This window comes from Berghia stephanieae, chromosome 1, assembly GCF_034508935.2.
Source record: "Berghia stephanieae isolate SIO BIC M18660-M18661 chromosome 1, UCSD_Bste_1.3, whole genome shotgun sequence".
In the NCBI taxonomy this organism is placed as follows: domain Eukaryota; kingdom Metazoa; phylum Mollusca; class Gastropoda; order Nudibranchia; family Aeolidiidae; genus Berghia; species Berghia stephanieae.
Genome location: NC_088360.1, coordinates 70,762,378 through 70,779,937, shown reverse-complemented (window position 1 = coordinate 70,779,937; position 17,560 = coordinate 70,762,378). Strand labels below are relative to the sequence as shown.

The 17,560-nt window shown below is 34.5% G+C and overlaps 1 protein-coding gene across 4 annotated transcripts in view; it reads left to right on the top strand.

The window, feature by feature from the left end:
* LOC144980932 (coiled-coil and C2 domain-containing protein 1-like) overlaps positions 1-17,560 on the top strand; it is a 57,261-nt gene that overhangs the window by 17,710 nt on the left and 21,991 nt on the right. For all 4 annotated transcript variants that reach the window (XM_078928905.1, XM_078928896.1, XM_078928884.1 and 1 more), the window contains 17 exons: positions 4,490-4,602; positions 4,955-5,039; positions 7,198-7,326; positions 7,466-7,614; positions 8,037-8,109; positions 8,806-9,033; positions 9,420-9,559; positions 10,112-10,168; positions 13,200-13,328; positions 13,545-13,603; positions 14,011-14,127; positions 14,488-14,561; positions 14,911-14,966; positions 15,605-15,656; positions 16,305-16,404; positions 16,515-16,605; positions 17,195-17,335. In XM_078928905.1, coding sequence (XP_078785031.1) covers positions 4,490-4,602; positions 4,955-5,039; positions 7,198-7,326; positions 7,466-7,614; positions 8,037-8,109; positions 8,806-9,033; positions 9,420-9,559; positions 10,112-10,168; positions 13,200-13,328; positions 13,545-13,603; positions 14,011-14,127; positions 14,488-14,561; positions 14,911-14,966; positions 15,605-15,656; positions 16,305-16,404; positions 16,515-16,605; positions 17,195-17,335 — 1,793 coding nt within the window. The remainder of the gene's footprint in view (positions 1-4,489; positions 4,603-4,954; positions 5,040-7,197; positions 7,327-7,465; positions 7,615-8,036; positions 8,110-8,805; positions 9,034-9,419; positions 9,560-10,111; positions 10,169-13,199; positions 13,329-13,544; positions 13,604-14,010; positions 14,128-14,487; positions 14,562-14,910; positions 14,967-15,604; positions 15,657-16,304; positions 16,405-16,514; positions 16,606-17,194; positions 17,336-17,560) is intronic.

Sequence of the window (17,560 nt, the reverse complement as noted above, 5' to 3'; positions counted from 1 at the left end):
GATTGAAGAAATGCACAATTACTATCTAATTTGTTCTCTCTCATTACCTGCTTATGTTTTATCTTCAGTGCTATGATATTTGTATTAGATTTGGCTAATAATTGATTACATTGTTCACCGTCTAAGTACAATTGCTTTAAGCACATGTTACAACTTGTTATTTGTTACCTAAGCTCTGTCCTTCCACTGCAGGGATTATGTAGCCCTCAGACTTTTTCATTCAGTGGGATCGGAGCTTTCCTGTGCCAGTTGCATCAGCATGTTGATTGAATGTCATATTTCCAGTGCTTCTTAGTCTTACTTACTTCTTACTTATGCCCATCACTCCTAGTGGAGCATAGGCCGTCAACAACAGTCCTCCATCTTCCTCTGTCCTGGGCCATCTTCTCCAACTCTCCCCAGGTGTGTCCCATCCTCTTCATGTCCGCCTCCAGGTCTCGCCGCCAGGTGTTTCTAGGCCGCCCTCTCTTCCATTTTCCCTGGGGTTCCATCTCAGCGCCTGCCTAGCGGTGTTGTTGGTTGGCTTCCTCAGGGTGTGCCCAATCCATCTCCATCGGCGGCATCTGATTTCGTCTTCTGCTGGCATTTGAGATGTTCTTTGCCACAGGTCTGCATTGTTGATCCTGTCTGGCCAGTGAATCTTGAGGATCCTTCTGAGGCAGCTATTGATGAAGGTCTGTACTTTTTCAGTTGTGGTCTTCGTGATCCTCCAGGTTTCCACTCCATACAAAAGGACTGACTTGATATTTGAATTGAAGAGTCTTATTTTGGTTCGGGTTGACACCACCTTGGTTGGCTCCAGATGTTTTTAAGCTGCAAGTATGCCACCCTTGCCTTGCCAATTCTTGCCTTTACGTCTGAATCTGTGCCACCCTGTTTATCTAATATGCTGCCTAAATACGTGAAGTGGTCAAACTCATCCAGTTCGCTCTCGTGCAGTTTGATTGGTTCTTTACTATTGGTGTTTATTTTGAGGACCTTTTGTTTTACCCTCATGGGACCTGAGTCCGATTTGTGATGACTTTGCTGTTATCTCTGTTGTCTTGTCCTGCATTTGTTGGTGATTGTGGGACAGCAAGGCCAAGTCATCTGCAAAGTCCAAATTGTCGAGCTGGTCGAACAATGTCCACTGAATCCTATTTCTCCTACCTGCCACTGCTGACCTCATTGTCCAGTCAATCGCCAAAAGGAAGAGAAAGGGTGACAGAAGACATCCCTGTCTGACTCCAGTCTTCACCTTGAAGCTATCTGTCAGTTGTCCCCCATGGATTACTCGACAGGTCACTCCCTCGTAGGAACTTTGGATCAGGCTGACTATTTTTGTTGGAACCCCATAGTGGCGGAGTGTTTTCCATAAGGTTTCCCGGTCCACGCTGTCAAACGCTTTTTCATAATCAACGAAGTTGATGTACAACGGGGAATTCCACTCCAAGGATTGCTCAACTATGATGCGTAGGGTTGCAATTTGGTCGACACATGATCTATTCCTGCGGAAGCCAGCCTGTCGGTCGCGAAGGAGGGGGTCAACAGCACTTTTAATTCTCTCCAAGATTATTCTATTAAAGACTTTTCCTGGTACTGACAGAAGCGTTATTCCTCGGTGGTTGTTGCAATTGCTGAGATTGCCTTTCTTAGGCAGTTTGACGAGGTACCCTTCCTTCCACTCTGTTGGTACTTCTTCCTCCTCCCAGATCTTCTTGAAGAGAGGATAAAGCATTTCTGTGGTCGTTTTTAAGTCCGTCTTTAATGCTTCTGCGGGAATGTTGTCTGGCCCAGCTGCCTTCAATAGTTTGATGGCGTTCCTGATCTCCTCTTTAGTCGGGTGTCTACAGTTGGTGTCAAGGTCTGTATCAGCTGGGTTGATATTTGGGGCCGTTCGACGGAGCTGGTCTGTTCAGAAGCTCTTCAAAGTGAAGAGCCCATCTATTTAGTTGCTTTTCCTTTCCCAGGATGGTCTTTCCTTCTTTGTCTTTGACTGGTCGCTCGGGCCTGTTGCTTTTCACCGACAGTTTCTTTGATATGTCATATAGCTGTTTCATGTTGTTGCTGGCTGCTGCTTTCTCTGCTTCTTCCGCCAGGCTGTCAATGTATTCGCGCTTATCTGTTCTTGCACTCCTCTTAACTTCTCTGTTGGCTTCTGTGAACTCTTTCTGTGCCTTTGCCTTTGGATCTTTTGCAGTGTTTTGGCTGAAATACATTCCTTATGGTGGTGTCTCATCGGCCCAAGCACTTCCTGACAGGTTGTCTTGTGTCCTTCTTTCAATTTCTGCCAATCATCTTCCACACTGCTCTCTTCCAAAAACTGATCTTTTAATACTTTATACATATTGGTGAGAGCCAGTCTGAATTTTCCACGGGTATCTGGATCTTTCAACAAATTGACATTGTACTTCTCTCTTTTCGTTGCTTCCATCCAATTGCTCTTCAGTTTTAATTTCAGCCTTGCTACAACCAGGAGGTGGTCCGATGCAACATCTGCTCCTCTTTTCACACGTACATCCATCAGGGACCTTCTGAATTTCTTAGCTATGCAGATGTGGTCAATCTGGTTTTCGGTAACAAGGCCGGGTGATACCCATGTAGCCTTATGTATTCTTCTGTGGGGGAAAGTGCTACCTCCAATGATCAGGTTATTCATAGCACAGAAGTCTGCAAATTTCTCCCCATTCTCGTTCATTACTCCCAGTCCATGTTTTCCCATCACTTCCTCGAACCCTGTATTATCTGTTCCTATCTTTGCATTTATGTCACCCATGAGAATGTTCACATCTTTCTCTGGATACTTGGCCAGGACATTCTGCAATCTGTTGTAAAACCTGTCTTTTACCTCTTCGTCATGTTCATTTGTTGGTGCATAACACTGTATTATATTCATTGTGATATTCTTCACTTTTGTTCTGAAGGAAGCTCCAATAATTCGCGGTCCGTGTGCTTCCCATCCTATCAGGGCCTGCTGTCCAGATTTTGACAGCATGAGTGCCACACTTTCTGTGTGTGGAGCGTTCTCTTCTTCGTGCCCGGAATACAGTAAGAGCTCTCCTGTGATCAGTTTCTTCTGCCCTGACTGGGTCCAACGGGTCTCACTGATTCCAAGCAGTGTGAGGTTGTAGCTTTTCATTTCTGCTGCTACTTGGTTGGTTTTTCCCGTCTCATACATGGTCTTCACATTCCATGTTCCGACGTTGATGGTTCTGGTCGAAAGAAGGAAAGTCGGCCTTGTAGCTTCCTCTCGGCTTTCACTGCAAAACGTCATGTGTCGCAAAGACCCTTCCTCTCCCAGAACAGTAGTAATTGGGTTTTCTTTCGTCAACGTTTCTGTAGCGGCTTGTTTTTTCCAGGGTGGAGTTGCTGGCCCTACGCCTAACCCTCCTCCTTTCTCATCCGGGCTTGGGACCGGCAATGGCAGAATTCTTAGTCTACCTTTCAATATTTTTCAATCTTTTTTCCAGTGACTTATCGGTCCCCCGTTTCAATTTTTAAAATGTATGTAGCAGCTATTCAATACTCCCTTTAGTCCAGCTCTTATCCGTCATCCTTGCCACATATCCATGTTGGTTTTCATATTTGTCAAATACATTTGCTTTTCCCAAACGTGTCTACTTTTCATGCTATCTATTAATTTGATGTCAAGTATTTTTCCATTACTGGTTGGGTTGCTTTTAGCTTTTTAATAATGATTTCGTTTATCGGCAACTCTATGACATTGCATGGAACAAACATATTTTATACTTTTGCTTTAAAGATACTAGGAGTTTAAGGTTTAGAAATGTTTCTTTGTAAACGCATTCCATCCAATTTTTATTTTGTTGTTCTTTTCATTTGTCCTAGGTAGGTATTTGTTTTTCATATTTTTTTTTTGGTGCCTATCTTATAGTGCGAGGATGTATTCAACATTAGTATTTTTTTTCCTCTATGTTTTTTTTTGGACCAATTTTTTAAGCTTTCTTCATCAATAGAGAGAGAGAAAGAGAGAGAGAGAGAGAGAGAGAGAGAGAGAGAGAGATTATTATTATTATTATTATTATTATTATTATTATATTATTATTATTATCATCATTACTATCAGTATTATTATCATCGTTATTACTATTATTTTAATTACTTTTTTCCCCTATTACAAGAGCTGTAACCTAACAATAATTGCCTATTTGGACAATAAAGATTATTATTATTATTATTATTATTATATTATTATTATTATTATTATTATTATTATTATTATTATTATTATTATTATTATTATTATTATTGTTATTATTATTATTATTATTATTATTATTATTATTATTATTATTATTATTATTATTATTTTTATTATTATTATTATTATTAATAAATTAAAGTTTGTGCTCCATGCACTGATTTTGTCATCAATGTTACATCATCTGTAAATCTCAAGTCTGCTAAGTTTTGTAAGATGGAATTATCCTTGGCTCCACGTGCTCTTTATTTATCATGTACTTGGATTTCCCTTTTTTTTGTGGTTCAGAATCAACAAAACTGGCTCTTGCAACAAGAAGAGACCAGTACAAGAAAGCTGCTCTGATGGCAAAGAGAGGAGGGGATATTCCTAAGGCCGGAAGCTATGTGAAAATTGCAAAGGTATGGTTATCCTTTAAATTGTATACTCAGAATTGGTAGCAGTTTATATACTTTAAAAAAGCAGTATTTTGTAAAAGAATGCCTATCACACCAATTTTGTATGAATTTTCAGAAGGCATATCAAACAACACTTTCTGATGATTTGAAACTAATAAGAAATGTGAATGTGATTTCTTCAATTCATTTTATTATTACCTGTTGATTTTGATAAATGGTAATTAATTGTTGTTGGATTAAATGCTCTTTTCAATATGTCGTATTTAGAAACATCTCTTTCTTTTGAATATAATACGTGTGTTTTAAAGTTTATTAATTTTTTGTGTATTTCTATGTTTTGTTTTTTACTTCATAGCAATTCGATGCAATGATCCTAGCTTTGGATGAAGGGAAAAACGTAGACTTAAGTCAGATGCCTCCTGTCCCACCAGAATTTTCAGGTAATCATCATGTATGTGTGATTTTGTCGGACATGGAAGCTTGGATTTAAGTGCATACTTGTCATAAAACCTAATTTTGGTTGGGAGAAAGAGACTAGTACAACTGCTTATGATCATATCACCTTGACATAAGGTAGCCAATCATTTATGGGTAGAGAGGAAGATCAGAATTACAATGCAAAAGAGATGGAGCCCAAGTTTTTTGTTTCGATAGTATTCAATTTAGATTTATGGAGTAAACTCATATGTCATAATTTGATTTGGTAGATGTCATTGCAATGTCATACATCATATCATATCAGTAATAGGGTTTTTAAATGAACCAAGTGGTGCTCAAATGCCCTTAACTCATAGTTACATTACAGTAACAGTACATTACAAATATCATATTCTTGGAGATAAAAATACTAAAAGGGTGAAGTGATTTTAATTAGTATATGAATAATACATAACTGACCATAGATGCCATAGATGCTTAGTAAGTTTCACAATAGTTTCTGGATGGGGTTCTATGGAACTCCATAGTGGGCAGGGAGGTCACTTACTATGTCTTCTATACCTTTATATCTGTTTTCCAACTTGCTCTCTGTCTTTCTTGGAATGAGATTATTTGGTTTTGTCCTTTTCCTGGTCGGAGTCCTTGGCTGGGAGGGAAATAGTCAAGTGTACAGTTCAAGTTTTTGGAGATGATTTTTTTTCTAGTACAGTTCACTCCACGTAATTGCACATCGGTTAATCGCACTCTCCGCTTATACGCTACACATTCCTGAAAAACAGATTTTTTTCTATATAATTGCTCCGCTTAATTGCACACCATCTCCACTTGATGGCTACACCTTGATTGCAGTGACAACCAACAGCCATATGATATCAACGATGCTGTTGCCGTTTCACACAACTTTTGTGCTGAAACATTCGATCAATTCTTTACACTGGACAACAATATACCCATCAGCGGTGAACTGACATCTCAGGAGCTGCTGCGTTCCATTCAGCCACACAAAAGACACCACCTGGATAGTGAAGATGAGGATGAGTCATCGGAATGTGACAAACCACCCCTGACAAACACTGAAAAACTTGACATGGTGGACAAACAACGCCGCTTAATCTAAGAAGAACACTTGACAGATGATCTACATTGGCGGGATTGGAAACAAGGGTTTATAAACAGTTTGAACAGAATAGAAAGCAATCAACGCTTCACAATTATTGTTCTTACAAACAATAATGTCACATTTTGTTGTCGGTTAAACATGAAAAAGAAAACAAGAAAATAAACAAAAAAACAAAACAAAAAGCCAAGCAAAAAGAAATAAACAAAATAAATAAATAGATAAATAAATAAATAAAAATAAATAAATAAATAAATAAATAAATAAAAAGAAATAAATAAATATGAATAAATAAAGAGATAAATTAATAAAAATAAATAAATAAATATGAATAAATAAAAAGATAAATAAATAAATAAAAGTTAAGAAACAAACATTCTAATGTTGAAAACCCAGAATGGAAGGTCTTACTTGAATTGCACATGAAAGCTGGGGCTTAGATGCTATTATTAGCTTCTCCGCTTAATCGACACACTAAGCCAAACTCCCAAGGGTGTGCGATTAAGCGGAGTCGACTGTAAATCATCTCTCTGTTATATATTTTTAGCTTTATTTTTTTCAATGTATGATATAAGCATTTGAGTCTTATTGGGGTCCTGTGCTTGTGTCTGGATGAGACTTTTACATGATCTCAAACTAAGTACTTCGATACCATGCTCTTGGAATCTACATCTCTTCCCCATTTCAGCCAATCCCCTTTGTATTACCTTTCCCAGTGTGTTTTTAATTGTAAATATTTTTTCACTATCCCATTTTCGTCCTTTTTACTTTTGCTGAAATGGCCTAAATGTGTTGCAAGCACTGTAAAACCCTTAAAAACAAAAACAATAGTTTAATGATTCAATACAGAGTTGCACAAAGAAACTATACAAAAACAACGGTACATACACTAAACAACATTGCTTCTCATTAAGAGGCTTGTATTTTGTTAAGGACAAATAAATGTATGTTTAGCTAGTCTTATAAACATGGCCAGAGATGGTATAGAACGAATATGTTTATTATAAGTAAAGGAAGTAATTAAGTTTCACACAATATTTCAGGAGGTGCAAGTCAACAAACTGTGCAACAGCCTCAAACTTCTGCCCCCATCCAAAGGTCTGTCCCCCAAGGGGCAGGAAGCGAGTCAAAACAAGATGAAGAAGATGATGCTCCGCAGACCACTTTAGAGGGTAATCTTTTCTTATTCATCAAGACGTTTTCAATGACAAGTTGTATTTTTTGTTGAATAGTGTCAAGAATGAATATATTTGTCTCTATAAAATACAATGTATGGGAGTAATATGCAATTACAAAACCAATCTTTTTCAGAGGCCAAAGCATTGTTTGGTGCACCAGAGACCCCAAGAACAGCAATGGAGGCCCTCACACAAAGGTTGGCTAAATATAAAGAGAGTGAAGCCTCGGCAAAGGCAGAGGGAAACAGTAGCAAAGCGAGACGTATGGGTAGAATTGTCAAAGTAAGTTTTTATAATGTTATTATCACCCTTATAAAAATATTTTACATTGTATATTTATATTTAATATCATTATATTTTATAATTTTGTTTGCTCAATCAACGATATTAAAATAAAATGGCATCATTTCCTCTTACCATAATAATTGCACTAAATTAAAATAACACTATTAATTGAAGAAAAAATATTTCAGTGCATAACATTGAAGTTAAATGCTAACCGTTTCAGCCCCAGGACTCTTATATAATTTTAATGTTTCAATCATAGTGGTTTGAGTTTGATTTCTACGATGAATAGTTCATCACTGACAATATGCACAGGATATAGATGAATGATGATTTCAATATAACAAGAACTGATGTATTTACCAATTTTGTCTGTAGTGTCTATAATAAATATATGATAAATTTACTTTATATTACAGCAATTTGAAGATGCAATAAAATGTGTGAAGGCTGGAAGACCTGTGGACTTTGAAGAACTTCCCACCCCACCAGGTACTTCACTGGAACTTGGCTACTGTCCAAAGTCTTCTTTAGATAATATGTTTGTAATGAATATTTACTTTTTCTTCTTCTCTTCCTGGCTGCCTATGGTTCTTGTCTTTCCCAATTCTTGTTTAAATTGTTTATGTTTCTTTATTCTTCTTATTTTTTTATCGTTCTTACCATTTTATTTTTTATTCTTCTCCATATTGAAAAAAAAAAAAGAATTGTTGTTTTCCTCAAAGTCGTATTCATCTTCTTCTTTTTCTTCTTCATCGTCTTCTTCTTCTTCTTCTTCTTCTTCTTCTTCTTCTTCTTCTTCTTCTTCTTCTTCTTCTTCTTCTTCTTCTTCTTCTTCTTCTTCTTCTTCTTCTTCTTCTTCTTCTTCTTCTTCTTCTTCTTTCTTCTTCTTCTTCTTCTTCTTCTTCTTCTTCTTCTTCTTCTTCTTCTTCTTCTTCTTCTTCTTCTTCTTCTTCTTCTTCTTCTTCTTCTTCTGCCTCATTCTTCTTCTTCCTAGCCTTCTCTTCCTCTTTCTTTTCCTTCATGTTTCCTACTTAAATTGAGCTCACTTCCTATTTCTCAGCACAGAATTGCCAAAACCGTGTTTTAAGTTCTTCCCATTGCTACAAACTAGTTAAACAAATTGGATAGTGGTAATTAGGTGAATTTTATTGTCCTTATGGAAAAGGCAAATTCATTTCCCCATAGGGTTTGGCCCCATTCCTGTTGGAAAGTCTCCAGGAGGACCACCTGCAGCAGCAAGCACAGTTTCTCCTACAAAACCGGTATCAAATGCACAAGCCTCGCCCCAGCCTTCAACAATGGCAGCAAGAGCTTCTCCGTCAGCACCTTCTACAGCAGCGCCAAAATCCACAGCTGCAGCAAGCTCAGCACAAGCAGCAGTTACAAGAAATCCTCAAATCCAAAGACAGAACAGTAATATTTTATTTATATGCCCTGAGTTTTTTGACAAGGAGTGAATTATTTTGCCGTGTTGTTTGTGTAAAGAATGAAATCATTACAATCATATTTACATTAAGATTTGTTTTGGAAACCTTAACTTCTATGTTAAATATAATTAAGCCTGATTTTGATTATGTTATTTGTAAATCTGATTTTGAAAGTTTAAACTTTTTTTACGGCAAGTCTCAGACAGAGAAAACCTGAAAATATTTATCATTTACTACAATTGAAACTTTACATTAACTTTCACAGTCATATTAAGATCGATTTCATAAACATTATTTTTTTTATTGAATATCATTATTTTTACATTTGTGTCCAACAAGTTAATAAAAAATCTAATTTCATATATTCTTCAGCTGCCAGAAAAAGTAATTCCCGGGTAGATCAACAATTATCTTTTTTGAGAGAGAGAATGGGAGAATTTAAGGAAGCAGCAATGAAGGCAAAGAAGAACCATGATATAGAACTGGCTAAGAAGTATGTCAGAATGATGAAGGTGAGGAACGTTTTTTGATTGAGGTTAGTAAGTACTTTTCATATCAATGATATAAACAAAAGGATCAGCCTGACTTCAAGGTTTACATGTTCTACATTATCACAATTAAATTCCTCTTAGGCGAAAGATGAGCAGGTCAACAGCACTTGTCTTCACTCAGTTTAATTTCCCTTTTGATTGATATTTAAATAAAATTTGTTTGGTTATATAACATGAATTAAATATATGATCTTATGTGCATAAATTTGATATAGTATAAGTGGCACAACATAACTTTTTGCCAACGTATCAGAGAGTTTGACTTTGAATAATTCTAATTTAGTGTCTTAGAATTTTCAAAGGCATTCTCTTTTGTAACATTTCAACTATTCAACAGATCAATACAAAGAGGTCATTTGTGGAGAGAAATGTTAATGTAATATAGATGTTGAATCATTTGCGCTTTGTGCGTTTCATCTCCACTGCTTATTGTTTTGTTTTTATTTTTTTTTGCAAATGAATCATCAATGGATTATTATTATTATCAATGATTTATTACAATGTTTGCATCAGGGAATCGAGCCAATGGTGGAGGCCTTAGAATGTGGATTGCCTGTCGATCTGTCACAGGTAAGAGGATAAATGTACAGTGAAAAATCATTTTCATATAATTTTAGGATACCATTTTTAAAAATTACCATGTTCTTGTTTGATGTTACAATTCGTTTTGTATTTTTGACATTAAAGAAAAGAAAAAGAACAAGCCAGAAATGTATTTATTTGATTTTAAATATGTTTTATTCTGTTACATGCTTTATTATATTCAATTATTTTGATCACTGTTATTGAATTCTGGACTTATGTTTTTTGTTCATACCTCATTAATCATTGATTTACTATATATTTATAGGCATATGTGACAGAATTCATGCATAATGGTAAACGTGGCTTGCTTTTAAAAAGATTATCTTTAATCATTTACTTACTCATTTTACACTCTGGCTGGAGTATTGTCTATTCTTCTTCAACTTGTCTGGCTCTGTGCCATCTTCTCAGCTTCCCTCCATATGCACAGTATGGCATTTTCCCCACTGAGCGTTATTTCAGAGATAGGTCAGCTTAGTGAGGTCAGTCGGAGGATGGAACAAGTAGTGGTCAGGGAGGATCTGTGATGCTGGTGTTGGTAATAAGTTGTTGCAATATATTTTGATATTGCTCAGTTGCTGAGATGAATATGTTAATTGTTCCCCCACCACAACCAAAGCAAGGGTTTCTTTCATCATGAAGTAGTATCTTCTTTTTGATGTTCATATTAGTGGTTTTAGAGTTATCAGTGAAATTCAATTGTAGTAGTTTTCATATTGATATTTTAGTTCACAGCTGCAAACAGTTATTCGGACAAGCATAATTTTAAAGTAAAAATATTGGTCTTAATATTCTTATACATAACAAGTTTTCTGGGCAGCAAAATCTTGAAAGGCATGAATATTTCATCTTAAAATTTTTATTTGGCATCGTTTGATGAGATTCATATTTTCTCTCCAGCAGTATTCCACATCATGAATTTTGTCCAATTATCAGTTTACAAATAGAGCATGAAACACTAAACGAAAATACTATTAGTTTTTATTCGTTTTTTTTAAATATTTAATTGAATTAAATATATGGCTTTGGGCACACTTGAGCTATGGGATTTTCAGGATAAATGCCATTTTGTCCATTTCATCCCTAATGCCACAAGATCTTTTCAGCAACTTTTCAATGGCTGATGACTATTTTCTATAATTTGTTTCCCTTACAAGTCCATATTTGAATTTGAATGGTAGACGTTGTTTTACGAGGATATGCTGCTGCTTTGGGATTGTTTTTCCTAGGAAATGGACGTCTTAATAGTGTCATATAGGTGTCAAGGGTTGATTATGTTTCTTTTCTTTTTTGTTTCTGTGTTGATTGTAGATTGCTTTATGAACTTCAGTGAAGGATCCATTTAGGTCTTTAATTCTTTTTTTTTTAGTATTCGTGCATGTTGACTAAGTAATAGATTATAAATTTCTCTTTTTGTGCACAAGTTACTGTGTTAACTCTTTATATAGTGATACTCAAGGTATATATGGCAGTGATTTCCCTCAAATGACTTGATGTGGTATGTCTGTGGTATTCTATGGTATGCCTGTCGTGTTATACTGATTTGATTCTGATAATTACTTGAATGTTTTACCTCTTCATTTGTGTGACTGGAGTGAAATGGTTTACAACGTCTAAATGTGTCATCTTGGAGGAAAGAAGATGATTCTATGTAACCTGTACGGACAGTGTTGTTCGTTTTTGGGTGGTGTTGGTGCTACGAGAGGAAAAGGGTCGCAATTTGGAATAAATTATATATTTTCATAATTTTGAATCTTCTTTTTATCACCGAGTATGTCCTTTTGCTTAAGCAAAACATCAATTAAAATGTCCGAGTTGTCATTGTTGATAGATAATGAAATATTTGTAGCATGGCCAGTAACCTTATGGGGTGATTGATTTTGTTCTTGTAAAGAGGTCAAAATTGATGGGCAGGTTGGTAGTAAATTGAAATATTGAAGGCTGACATGATATTGGTTTTTAGTTTTTACTGATGAATCAAAGCTAATCCATATGATTTTTAAAATGTTCATACATGTTTCTGGCTGTTTTTAAATAAATTTCTTTTTGTCTTCGATTAAGAATATTGATATCAGTAATACAATTTTAACAAATATATTTGGAATTATTGTCATACTGCCTTCTTCAATGATTTAATTCACAAACTAAAATGAAGTTTATTGAAACTTTTTCACCGAGTGTTATCTTCAACAACAGCATTTTTTATTTTTGTTGTTGTTTTTTTGTTTTTTATTTGTTTACTTGTATGATATATTTTGCCACATACGTGACGTAAATTGTTTACTGTAGCCTTATCAGTTCCACTGGAATGACCAATGCAACGGTGAGAGAAATGGAAATAGTAAAAAAACAAGAATAAATGAAGGAAAACAAGTGCCAAAATGATAATGACTCAAGAACACAGATGTACACATCTAGTTTAATTAAAATCCATGGGGTACTGCTGAGGAGTTTTGAAAACTTTTAAAAAAAATTTTACTGCATAAAAACTTACAAGCACTAAAGATTAGATCCTCATAATGTGATATTAAAAGAAAACTATTAACCACAGGAATATCAAATTTTGACTGGTGTTTTAGAAAGACAACTGATTTCTCAAGTTGAAAAAAAATTAAATGAAAAAGGCTGTATTGTTTTCCCGCTAATCCAGCATAATATAAGACCATAAATATCCACAATTGCCCCCATCGAGCATGATACCAATTAAGCTACATTGACCACATGTAGGTAGGTAGCTGAGAGAGTTCCATGTGAACTAATGTTGATTCCAGGCAGTGTATAAAACCCTCTTTTTACAAATCCTTTAATACTCTATCTTTGACTGACGCCATACAATTTTATTGGTTTTGGTTTGTTTTGTTTTTGTTTCTTTTTTTAGGGAAAGGGCAAGTGGCTCTTGATCTTGCATGTTTTCTGTCTAAAATTGCATATGAAAGCATTTTTGAATATTTTATTAAAGATCAGCTTTCTATAAATACAACTTTACAGATGAGTCTCCGTTTTTGACTTTACTCAGGTACCCCCATCTCCATTGGAGTCAGAAGAAACAGAATTCGTAGTAGTTAATGCTGATGACTGTACGCCTACAGGAGACAGGGAGGAAGTATTCAAAACTCTTCAAGAAGACCTTGTCAGACAAATTAGGGTGCGTGATTTTTGTACATGTGATAATACATTCTCTTTCAGTTTAATGATTAGCTTACATCTATTGCATTTCTTTAATTTTCCTAAATTAAAATTTTTTAGAATGTATCTCGAACTGAAAAATAACAATAATCTTAAATGTTTTAAAAAACACACTTGTCTTTCATTTTATGAAAAAAGCTTATTTTGTCAATTCTTTAAAATTGTTTTTCCTCAGGTCTCCGTCACGAACGCTCAGCACTATCAAAAACTTGGTGATGTCCCTGCAACAGCAAAGTAATGTTGCTATTGCTATTATATTTTCTATTGCTTTAGTCATTATTGCAGAATACATTTTAATTGAATAAATAAATATGTATTGAAAAAAGCAAGCACATAATACTCTCTACTAAGCATTTATATTTTAAACAATATCAATATAATACCTAAATTTTACAGCTTAAATCGAATTTTTCACTTTTTTCTTTCTTGCTTGCTTTATTTTTTTTTCTTTTGCTCTCACTTTCTCTTTTTCTTTTTTTTTGTCCCTTTTTAAAAAAAAAAACTCCCCCTCCCCCCACCCAAAAAAAAAAGAAAAAAAAAAAAGTTGATTGATTTAGTCTATAAAGCTGTCTACTGTTAAAATAATGAATTCAAATGTGAAATTAAAAAAAAAAGTTTATTTTTTATTAATTTTCATTTAGATTTCAAAAATTGGAGCAAAATAGTCGTAAAGATCTTGAATCATTGAAAAGTGCCTACCGTCATGGTGACCCTGCCCCAAGATTTCATTACGAAATGAGAACATTTTCAATGGTCCAGTAAGTCCTTTTTGGCATTGTTATTTTTGTATTTAGTTTCAGTCACTTGTCATTTCTATCAGTTGCTCTAAAATATGATAATCATGGGAAAGTGTCAATTACTGTAACATACTTTTACAATATGGAGACAAAGAAAAACACTCATAGACCAACTGAAGGGCTTCACCAACCTAACAATCCAAGAGCTGTTTGAAAAAGCAAGAGACAGGGAGGAATGGAGAGAGATAATTCATGCAGTATCCGAAGCCTGGACCAGGCATGGAACCTAGAAGAAGAAGAACTTTTACAATACAGTGTTTTCTGTTTTAAGCATTATTTTTATTTTTTTCATGTGAGGAGAATTTTTTTTTCTTATTCTAGGAGCAACACAGATTTAGGGGATGCGGACATGGAAGTAACCATAGAAAGAGGAATACAATATAACTTACCATCAGGTATATATTTAAATTTATATGTTTACGTTAAGTAGGTTTCTCTCATTGCTTTAATGGTAGGCTTGTTTCGTTAATGACAACAGTTGTTCTCCATTCATTTGTATGTAGATTTCAATTCATAAGGCTATGTTTACTTTGTGTTATTTCAGACTACTTTATTTGTGAAATAATTAATTTATTTAAAACTATCTGAAATGAGAATTGGTATGCTGTCATTATCACAAAATTTTATGGTTTAACCAAACTGAACATTTTTTTCATTTCTGCTTTATCAAATAGGTGTTATCACACAGTTGTGTTACATTTGGACAAACATCTTCAAAATTTCAAAATATTTACTGTTCCACAGGTTATTCAGAGAAAGATATGGATACGGTTGTGAAATATGAAATGGCTTACCCCAGTGTAAGTTACTATTACATATTGTAATTATAAACAATGATTGCAATTCTGTTATTTATGCATTTGAACCATAATTTATTCAAAACATGTTAACTTTGGTGAGGATGTTGTCAACTTATATTATTCTTAAAATTACGTTAACACAAGTTAGCTATGAATGATGAAAACATTTTTCATGAGATTGTTGGTTTACTCAATTGTCTATCTATCGTATGGGGTTAGTCATATCTTTATGAGTGAAGAAATACTACCCTATAGATATGTATTAGAAGAGATATGAAGTGTGAATGAAGAAATACCTCCATGCAGATATGTATGACAGATGAGAAGACTTAATGATGTAAGAAGACGGACCGAATGTATTTACACCTTGAATAGGAAAGAATTGTATTATGGCCCGAAAAATTTGTTAATGGTCATTTTTTAAAGCAATGATTTATTAAGATTGCGTCTGCATTTTGAACTAGAGTTGAAACCAATTTTCTCTTTCAAATGTAATGTCCTTTATATCACAGGGAAAATACAGGAACTCATCTCTTGACCCACCATAGTATTCGGTTTTCAGTTAAAGTATTTTGTGTAACAGCAGTGAGATTGTAACAAAATGCATAATTTTAATGCTCTAATTCATTCTATTTTAGGAGCATCCTCAAGCTGGTGGCACAAGCACTGTCAAGGATACAATTAATCCAGGTAATAAATTTTTATCCTTGCTCTTTGTTAATGACATTGTAAGCTTGCACTTTTTTTTCTTTTGGCTATCACATCGTTAAATGCCAAAAGATTTCAGCGTAATCTGAGCATTCTCTACACATAGTATTGTATAGGCTATTAACACTTCATGTAACAATAGAAATAATTGACTGAACAGATCAACTGCTCTCAATCGACATCTCTTCATAAAGAATGACATAGGCAATGTAAAGTTTGTTCTTGAGAGTAATGCCTTTAGATCACAATACTGCTGTCTTAAGGAAAAAGACCGTATGTGGCCTCTTATTCCAAGTAAACATAGTCTTTTTCCTTAATATGGCAGAATAGGTGGTATTAATAAATTTTGATTCAATTTTAATGGAGATCCTGTGATTTCCTCTCGTGATCTTAGTTTTTAAAGGCTTTGACCCACATTGTCCTATCACAGGCATACTTTAAAATAGAGGGGCCGCCTGTTAAATATTCTTAAAATTTGTTGAAAAGAATTTTAAAATAAAACTTTTAATAAGACAAACCCAAGGAAAAGGATCTATTTTTGGAGTCGAATAACACACAAAATATTGCCTGCATCATGCCACCAAAGTTACCTTACTTTTCTTCAACATTTTGTTCATTTTGTATCTCCAGAATATAAAGAAACATTCAAATTAGAAATTAGCAGAGCATCTAAGGCATTCTTCCGCTTTGTGGAAAGGAAAGCCCTGAAGTTTGAAGTTTTTCTAAAAAGGTAAGAACAGTGTACGTGATATTCCTTGTTTAATCCAACTCAAATGACTTTATAAACTAGAAACTGATATTTCAATTTGTACCTACATTGTTACATATTTTGATTTCCAGAGGTTTCTTCAAAGGAGACAAGTTGCTTGGCACTGTCAGTGTCAAACTACAGCCTTTAGAGAGCAAATGTACCTTACATGACAGCTATGATGTAAGTAAACTAATTTATAGTAGTTTTGCTTTTTGGGGTTTAAAATTAAAATTGTAACTCAAACTTTACTCTGAAAGTCTTGTCATTTATTTTTCATCCATGTTTTTTAAACTTAAGGCAGTCAAATGAGTTAGGGCTGGATATTATATAGTAGTTTCCCTCTGAAGAAAGTACCAAGAACAGTAAGGTAGCATTCATGTAATGTGCACTGCCAGATAAGATTGATTAAAATATATTTTTAAGAATTCCAACTTAATCTACAATTACTAATATGTATTGCTTTACCAGCTATCAAATCAGTTTATTAGGATTTTAGACTGAAAGTGTATGAAGGAACCTGGGCCTTATATTTATTTTTTCAATGTTCAATTTCAACCTTGCAAATTTCTAATGCCTCCTCCTACTGAATCAGTTTATGAATTCCTCTTATCAACTTGTGGCTTATTTATTGTATTTGCAACAAATTGATGTTAAGATTATCTTTGAGTACTTGAAAATGTAAATATTTAAAAGCTGAAAATGGAAGATTATTTTTAATAAGTTGTATTAGACATGCTAAATATGGAATCTATGTTATGTATTGTCACAGCTCATGGATGGCAGGAAAACAGCAGGCGGGAAATTAGAGGTAAAGATTCGAATACGCGATCCCTTCAAGAGTAAGCAAGTTGAAGAAGTTAAGGAGAAATGGCTTGTCATTGACCAATTTATACGCACAGTGGGATCTAAGGTAATTTTTCTTACTCTATAATTTATCATGTCATATTTTCTTCCATTTCTTTCCTTCCTAAATCAATACAAACACCTTGTCTTCTTAGAGACATCCTCCCTTTTGTGAAATGTATCTGTCAACCAAAGTATATATCTGTTGCCGTTTTTATGTGCCTCTATGTCCTTGCCTAAGAATGATATTACAATGGTTTCTTTCTAAGTGCTTGGTACTGAGAAGGCAAGA